Source organism: Limulus polyphemus, unplaced genomic scaffold (assembly GCF_000517525.1).
Source record: "Limulus polyphemus unplaced genomic scaffold, Limulus_polyphemus-2.1.2 Scaffold3309, whole genome shotgun sequence".
In the NCBI taxonomy this organism is placed as follows: domain Eukaryota; kingdom Metazoa; phylum Arthropoda; class Merostomata; order Xiphosura; family Limulidae; genus Limulus; species Limulus polyphemus.
This window is the reverse complement of record NW_013668919.1, coordinates 112588-122194: the sequence shown is the minus strand read 5'-3', so window position 1 is coordinate 122194 and position 9607 is coordinate 112588. Positions and strand designations below refer to the sequence as shown.

At 35.8% G+C, this 9607-nt stretch overlaps 1 protein-coding gene across 1 annotated transcript in view; it reads left to right on the top strand.

Annotated features, from left to right (window-relative positions):
• LOC106469108 (WD repeat-containing protein 47-like) overlaps positions 1-9607 on the top strand; it is a 29290-nt gene that overhangs the window by 12577 nt on the left and 7106 nt on the right. Inside the window, exons 5-6 of the mRNA XM_022397534.1 lie at positions 78-218; positions 3434-3652. Coding sequence (XP_022253242.1) covers positions 78-218; positions 3434-3652 — 360 coding nt within the window. The remainder of the gene's footprint in view (positions 1-77; positions 219-3433; positions 3653-9607) is intronic.

The following is a 9607-nucleotide window of genomic DNA, read 5'->3' as shown; positions in this document are numbered from 1 at the left end:
TCTTAAGATGGACATTATTAAAAGTTTTTTTGTTGTTGTTGTTATTGTTTTCTAAAACATTATGTGAATGTTTAAAGGCACAATCTTATCCCTTTATACGTGGGGAGGCGCCATGTTTGTCAGTGGATCTCATGATAAGACAATCCGTCTGTGGGACTTACGGTCCAGAGGCTGCGTTAATGTTATATCCGCTCCATCCGCTTCCGGTTCTGGGCCAGGTAAGATCTTTTAGACTTTTTTTATAAATTTGTGAGATGAACATTATATTCACTTATTCCAAACTTTTAATGCGTAGTTTTCTTTGTTATTGTTGTTCTTGTTACTTTTCTTTTTATAAAAGAAAATCGTAATATTTTTTTGTTTATTTATTTATTTATTTTATAGTCAGCTGAACAACATTTCGACTTTATTTCTTATTCGATTCCAATATTATTATTATTATGAAGGACATGTTAAAACAAATTCCACCATAATTTATCTTAGTGTAATATTGGTGTTAAAAATGGGACGACTTTATTAATCAGAAAAGAAAAAAATTGATGTCGTTTTAAAGCTTGAAATATTTAAAATAGTATATTCAGACGGATAGTGTCAAACTCAATGAGAAACGTCAAACTTAACTCCTTTAGGCCTAAATTTATAATCTATATTAGTACATTATACATCAATACTGTTAATTATTTCCACTTATTTTGGGCCGAGTGTGGCCTAGTCGATAGCGTGCCGGACTGTGGATTCGGGGGTCCGTTGCTGCAGAAATATATATATATATAATTAAAAAATTGCCCTCTTCAGTTTGGACCCGTAAGGGCGTTATAACAATGACGGTTAAACCTTACTATTCGATTAAAGTAACCAGGGAGCTGACAGTGGATGTTGTTGAGTAGCTGCCATCCCTCTAATCTCGGGACGGCTAGTGCATATAGCACTTGTATAGCTTTGCATGAAAATTCGAAACAAATTACTTATTTTACTATTTTATGATCCATCTCACGCTGACTATTTTTGATATACAATTATACATAGTTACAATCCAATGAAAGACAATGTAAGTAATATCACGTAAGAGAAAAGTTTTATTAAGAATATGTAGAGTATTTTGCAAGAAAACAAAAATAATATAATACAATTAAAACCCAACGATAATTAAGGGGCCCCAATGTACTTTTTTCTCCACGGACCCCATGAGGTCTAGTTGCACCACTGACCAATGTACGGAAAAATTTAAATGAAATAAATTTAAAAGTAAGGGTTAAGACTACTGCCCTTCAATGGGTTTTAATATTGTATACGACTTGATTTCACAATTTTATATTCTAGTTTTATCATTTCAACATCTTGACTGCATAATGTTATATTCTAGTTTTTCCACTGTTAACACTTAACTGCATAATATTCTATTTGTTTCGCTGTAAACAACTTACTGCATAATTTTCCCGAAAGGGGATCCAAGGCTGCCTGGAGGGATCACCTGTTTTAACCACTAGCACCAGTAAACAGTAGTGTGTTGTCTGTCAGTCAGCCATTAGACACTAAAATGACGTCACATAAGGGACGCTTAACGTCGCAATTTGTACAGTCGTGACGTCAGTAAAACGTGCGCATGCCATGAATCACGAGAAGAATTATGAACTCTATAGGCTACAACACAGCATGACATATGAACTTCAAAAGCAGGAAATAAAAATATTTATTACTCTTAATTTTCGTTTTATTCACTCTTGAAACAAAACACTTTCGGAGACCCTATGAAAGTACATCTAGTAATATATTCTATTTTTTTTACCGTAAACAAGTTGACTGAATAATACTATATATATATACTAGTTTTCTCTGTAGTTAACTTGATTACATGATGGTATATTATAGTTTATATATAGTTTTGTATATATAAACAGTCATTTTATATCACAACTTGATTACATGATGGTATATTCTATTTTACATATAGTTTTGTATATATAAACAGTCATTTTCCCGGAAGGTCCTAAAACTCGGTTTTGTTGTTTTTAAAGAGTAAATAATACTCTTTCCGTAGCCCCACCTTTAGCAGGGCTGACGAGAGGCGGGGGGGGGGGGGGGGTAAGGCGTGGCAGCTGTCCCGGGATCTGTTGAGGGACCGGGAATGGAATGTTCCAAAGCTCATTAGAAATGCCTACTGCTTAAAAGTCGAGATGGCTTAGTCTGTTATGTGATCATTAGCCGGATCAAGTGATATATCCACTTCCATCCCTATCTTGTTTGGTTCATTTTTTTAAATTTGGTAGCCAGCCCTATATAGCTTTATTTAGTGATAATGTTTTCCCTAATACTTTTTCTATTTCTCTTGCTTTTCTCAGGTATGTATGTTTTTAATTTTGTTCTTCATAGCAACTTAAAGGCTGAAATTCATTTGAATCATTGATCTGTTTTCATACATAGGAATGACACTACGCAACTAGAGTTGAAAAATGAACGTGATAAACTTCGGCTTTAGTGACAGACAGTACAATTCTAAATTTCAACACTTCATTTAGAAATTAGAAATGATCTGTTTTCATACATAGGAATGACACTACGCAACTAGAGTTGAAAAATGAACGTGATAAACTTCGGCCTTAGTGACAGACAGTACAATTCTAAATTTCACAACTTGAAGCCTATGATTTATTATGTGGATATTTCCTGGTAGCTTTCGTCCTCGATGCTCTATTCTATTCTACTTCAGTATTTAAGATAGAATGGTAAAATGTGTGTGGTTTCGAAGATGCTTAAAGAAAACGTGCAATACAATTTCTCATGCACTCGATAATTGTGTAGTTTCGTTCTAAGCCTAATGATGTACGTAGTTGTGAATTAATAATTTTCCATTATTAGGTATTTTCTGACTTATATCTTAGTTCTTGGACGTTTTTTGTTGTAGACTCTGCTTGTTACTGTTTTGTGGTATTTTGAAAACCCCGTTTTTTTAGCCTAATAAGTTGATATTAATGTATTCGTCCAAATTAACATATTCAGAAGACTTGGAATATTGCTAATAGAATTTGATTCAGTTGATGTAACTGACCTCTGAAGCTTAGTGTAGAAACTAACTTTGTTTTATAAACTTATCAGTCTTTTCATGCTGTCCCTAGATGGCACCAGCTATGTCAATATGTTGCCTACCTCTTGGACTTTATTAGTCACAAATTTCACTGCTGACATAGTAAATTCCCTAGAAATGAGAATCAACGAATGAATGAATAGTAGTTTATTACGTTAAGTCACTTTATATTTGCTAGACTTAGTAATTAATTTATACATTTGTTATTGTGATATTTTATAGTTGTAATATAAAACGCATTGTTCTCAAAATTGGAGTTTTATGAATGAAAATAATTGAAAGTAACAAAAACGTAACATTTTAGAAGTTTCAAGTTTACAATATATAAATATACGTGTTGTGTCATTTCAGGAAGCCCAGTGGCCGCAGTGTGTGTTGATCCATCAGGACGGCTGCTTGTCTCGGGTCACGATGATTCCACGTGCATGTTGTATGATGTCACTGGCGGGAAGATAATTCAGTGTTTTCAGCCTCATACCGCAGAAATTCGAACGATTCGATTCTCCCCCAAAGCCTACTATCTACTCACTGGATCTTACGACCACAAAGTTGTTCTGTCAGATTTACAGGGTGAGAGACTAGTAACTTGTAATCGTTTTCAAACCACGCAAACGAGATTTTATTAACAAACTAGTTATATAGCCCTCAAACGACGTACTAAACTCCTGCTTTTAAATTAAACTCGTCTTTTCCAATCGCTCTTAATGGAAGATATGACCGTTTCCTACTTTTTTATACTATGTCGTTATCTTTATCATGCTTCTTTTTTTACCATAGCAGTTGCTTTTAAATGATGTATACCAAAAAATGATCGTAAGAATGTTTTTCTAAATGCGATCCTCATTTACTGGAGGAGGAGGCTTTAGTATACGTTTAAATTGGAGTAAGTCTTTATAGATGAAATAGTAAACAAGCATATCAGTCTGCTGCTGAGTTTGCCATTAGGAGGGAGGGTGGTTTTGTAAAATGTAACCGACAGATGTCCCTGGACGTCGCTACTCGGAACTATAGGTCAACAATCTGAACGAAGCCACATATGTTACGTCCTATCCAAATGTTTATGTAGAAGCCAGCTGTGCCTGTCGAGTGCAAAAATTAGTTAGTCTTAAATACTGCTCTGCGAAACGCAAACACTAGTGACAGCACAGACAACAAAAACACACATTCCGGAGTAATAGCTTCCCTCGCTGTGAAAACCAAGTTCTACTCCAATGTTGCTGTAAACAGACTGTCAATTTCACGAGATTTTTTCCAGATATTATAGAACAAATAAAGCTGTATTTACAGAAGAGAAAACATTATACTCTCAAACAGTTCTCAACAATACATTCACTCGAATAATAAGTAAACAGATAGCCGCTGACAAGTTCGACCAATCCGAATCAAGTTAATAAGCCTGACGTACGCACGTAAAACACACACACTCGTTTATTAGTCTTAGGGTATTTCATGCCGAGTAATCCACATACAATAACTATTATGAACAAATAATATAGTCAGTTCCCATAAAATAGAATGTAAACAGCCCAAACAAATTAGCTAGTAGCTAGAAGGGAATAACTGACAGATTTGGGGAGACATTTTTTATTGGTATTAAATTTTTTTATTCTTTGCTTCCTAACAGATTTTCATCATTCTTTTGGTTTATTTGCTGTCTCAAAGACTTTGATTGCTGCATTAATATGCACCCTCGATGGCTCGGCGGAAAGTTTAAGAGCTTATAACGCTGGTATTCATCGTTCGATCCCTGCAGTAGGCACAGCTCAGATATTTTGTTGTACAGCTTTGCACTAAAACGTACAATATTTATGTATGTCTGTAGCTATAAACACGAGCACTTCCAATTGATAAAGTTTCACAATAAGACGATAAAAATCAACCCCGTACTGAGTATAGCTAATTATATATATTGTTCTTATATATAAATATTATAATGGATTGTTTCATCATCTGGGTGACATCGCTGTTAAGGGTATTTTCGAACATAAATCTGCTAAAATCTCAGTCGTGGCCAAACTGTTTGCACAGAATTCTATATTGACGTTATTGTTTACATGTATGAAGTAGTTACTGAGTAAATGCCCGAATGGTAACAGAGAAGGAAGCGAGCGTATGATCGGACAAACGCGTGCGAGTTGTTATTTTGGTCTGTATAAGTTGTTTTGAGCATTTGTTTGTCAAAACACACATACATACCTGTTCTGTATAAAAGTGGTGTGCTTTTGGTATAATATTTTTTTCGAAACAGATCAACGCTTTGTTCAGACAATTTCTCTGAACTCCTTGTAGAGTCATGCCTCGTCACGTGCCAGAAGTACCAAAAATGGTATAAAGCAAACGGATATATCTAGAACAGTAGGGTACCATCAGTGTCCTGTATCCAGAATCCTGAAACATCATCTGACTACAGGAAACGTTGTTCCAGGAAAGTCTACTGGTAGACGCCAGAGAACTACTGCCCGAGATGACCGTGTTTTGATCAGATTAACATGTCGAGGTTGAAAGAAGTCTTGTAACACCTTACGACAAGAATGGCATGAACACATTCACTCCTGAGTATCCAGAATCCTGAAACATCATCTGACTACAGGAAACGTTGTTCCAGGAAAGTCTACTGGTAGATGCCAGAGAACTACTGCCCGAGATGACCATGTTTTGATCAGATTAACATGTCGAGGTTGAAAGAAGTCTTGTAACACCTTACGACAAGAATGGCATGAACACATTCACTCCTGAGTATCCAGAATAACAGTGAATAAGAGTCTAGCCAAACCAGATTATTTTGCAAGAAGGGCCACTTGCAAACCGATATTAACCAGAATTCACCACCGTCACCATGTTACTTGGGTAAGACAGCATTCCAGCTTACAGTTAGTACACTGACGACATGTCATCTTTTCAGATGAGTACTGTTTCCGGCTTGTTAAAGTTGATGGTAGGATTCATGTTCATCGTTTGACTAGAGAACAGATGAGGAAAGACTGTTTTTTCCACAGGGAATACACAGAAGGTGGTTCAGTAGATGTTCAAGGTAGAAAACTGCTCTTTATATCCTTAAACCAGTTACTCTAGATTGTCTTTCCCTCAAGGAGCACGCAGGGGGCGGTAAAGTACATGTTTGGGCAGTTATTCATCATGGTGGAAAAACTGCTCTTTATATTCTCCAGGGAAACGTCAATGGCGCCTCCTACAGACATCATATGGATACGATATTTCTGCCATGTGCTAGATATCCATATGACAATGCCACTGTTCACGGTGCGCGTATTATACATGATTATCCCGACCAGGAAGACGTTACAAGATTGCCATGGCCAGCAAAGTCTCCAGATTGTAATTCCATTGAGAACTGTTGGGCAGAACTGAGCTGGAACATTGCTAACCACGACCCTAAATGTAATGCACTGCGAAATCCTAGTCTGCTACACAGTCCAAAGTACACGTTCTTCAGCTGTTTTAAGAACCCGAAATTCAATTAACATGTTAAAAACATAAAGGCTCAATTAATCTGATTGCGTGCTGTTTTGTAAAGATGTACTGTTAAAAACCTAAAAGTGTGAACTTTCTGACTGCCTGCGATTTGTGAAGATATGTTGTTAAAAACGTATAGGTTTGAATGTTCTGGTTGTATGCTGTTTAGTGAAGGTGTATTGTTAAAAACATAAAAGTGTGAGTGTTCTGGTTGCCTGCTGTTTGTGAAGATATATTGTTAAAAACATAAGGGTTTGAGTTTTCTGGTTGCCTGCTGTTTGTAAAGATGTATTGTTAAAAACACAAAGACTCAATTAATCTGATTGCATGCTATTTTGTAAAGATGTATTGTTAAAAACACAAAGACTCAATTAATCTGATTGCATGCTATTTTGTAAAGATGTATTGTTAAAAACACAAAGGCTCAATTAATGTGATTGCATGCTATTTTGTAAAGATATATTGTTAAAAACACAAAGACTCAATTAATCTGATTGCATGCTATTTTGTAAAGATGTATTGTTAAAAACATAAAAGTGTGAGTATTCTGGTTACCTGCGGTTTGTGAAGATATAATGTTAAAAATCAAAAAGGTTTGAGTTTTCTGGTTGCCTGCTGTTTGTAAAGGTGTATTGTTAAAAACATAAGGGTTTGAGTGTTCTGGTTGACTGCTGTTTTGTGAAGAAGGTTGGTTGATTGTTTTGAATTTCGCGCAAAGCTACAAGAGGGCTATCTGTGCTAGCCGTCCCTAATTTAGCAGTGTAAGACTAGAGGGAAGGCAGCTAGTCATCACCACCCACCGCCAACTCTTGGGCTACTCTTTTACCAACGAATTGACCGTCACATTATAACGCCCCCACGGCTGAAAGGGCGAGCATGTTTGGTGTGATGGGGATTCGAACCTGCAGAGCGCCCTAACCACCTGGCCATGTGTGAAGAAGGAGATATAACTGTATAACGCAGAATTACTCTCATGTTCGTTTGTAGAGGAAACCACTATTCAACACCCACAAAATCTTAGATTATTCGAGTAGTGTATTGTTTGTCATTCGCTTTCTGGCAAGAATTTTGCGAATAATCCACTGACGAATAGGATTTGTTATGCTCGAAAGCACTCAATGGATTTTATTAAATCCACACTTACCTGAAATGGTAGCAATTTTGAATTATGTATTCTTTTTTAGTATAATTGTCAGAATCCTTTGGTGATTTTTGTTTGTTTGTTTGTAGTAAATCACAATGCTACAGAATTCGATGAGGTCACGTGTTCAGGGTGAGCCCTTTATTTGTTACTCTTTAGCTTAAATTTGATTTCCTGTAAGATCTTTACATAAGTAACTGTGTCGAATTTAGAATGATAATATTTTGGGAAACTGCTACAAGGGTTCGGAATCACCCAGTATATGTATTCCTTAAGTTGTGTGTGTGTTTTTATAAAGCATGATATATTAAGATTATTTCTGTTATAAGGTCTGTTCGGTAAGCCATTTCACCTCTTAAAACACGCAGATTATAGGTTAGTCGATGTAAAACAATTAAAGACTCGTATCTTAGCTTTGCGTTGATTGAACTTCATAATTACCAACTTGGAACAACATTTTATTTCACATTATTCTAAAACGAAAAGTTGGCTTCCAGCCAACGATGGTAGATGACGTCGCCAATAAGCGATTTTGAGTTGTTATTTTTTAACATATATAAATATTTTCATACTTTGTAAGCTTGTTCCATGAAATCACATGTTTACTAATTATGACAAATCACTGGCACGGCATCTTATAAATGCTGGAATCTAATTTAAAAACAAACAAACAAAAAACACGTGGGTTAGTGATAAGTTTCTGATATTGAACGTGTAAGAGTTCAAGAGTTCAAAGAAAAGATACATTATAGGATTTTCTGCAATTTAACAAAAACCAAAAAAAAAACTTTTGAGTTATTAAAATTTTACGCCTACATGTTAACAACTGGTAAAAAATAGGTCAAGTAATTTCTATAACATTAATTTTTAAACTGAGCAGCACCCTATGCGACACACAGACTAAACCTCCAGGTCAAAGATCCCCCAGTATTCAAATATAGCCACCAATAATTTTGAATTAGTGACCAGACGGATAGCAGCCTATTACCAGTATTCGGAGTCATAAGGGCTTTTTTTGGCTTTTTGAACCGAATAAAGCGATTGACTGTCACCTTATAACGCGCCCGGAGCTGAAAGTGTAGAGCGTGTTCAAAGGTATTACAGCTCGATCCTTACAGCTGCACATGCTAGCCACTAAACCAAACACGGCTAGTCCCCAAATTCAACGGACAAAAGTTATTTTTTTTGTTATTGTTACATCATTTTTTTTAAATATATTAAAGTGAATATATGCAGCCTTGTCCGTCAAACTTGGTACATGTTGTTTAGATTAAAATCATATATCATTAGTGTAAAACAAGTATATATAAAACCGCATGGTCTGTATTGTAGTATCAAATACAGCATTAATTAAACTAAGCGAAGACCAACTCTTCATTAACATAAAATCAATTATCGCCACAGACGCTTCACTATTGTGCACATTGATATAATCATAGTATAAAACTAATATATTGTTACGCCTCCGTTCGTTAGTTATTTTCCGTATAATTTCTTCCCGAAGAAACTTTACCGATACAAGTCCTTTCTTAAATAAAACTGGTTTATTCTTTCCTAAGACAACTTTGCGATACACTTAATTTCAACAGTCGCAGTATAACAAACGCTATAACCCACAACGAACGTCTCACGTGCCCAACAATATTCTCTCTGTGCGCAGTTCAATTACTCAATACCTTCTTCGCCTCAGTTCTTACTGGTTTATATATACAAGACTACACTATATCTAGAAGGATCCCGAGATTTAAGGAAGGGACTTGAATGTTCGAGAAGGACGTGGCGTGATACTAGTCACGTGACCTCCGCTGACGCAACACTGCCCCTCCTTAGTATTGTTTGTCCCGAACAATAGCCACTTACATTAAACCAATAACAATTAACAATAACTAATAAATGTACAGAATTACAAACAC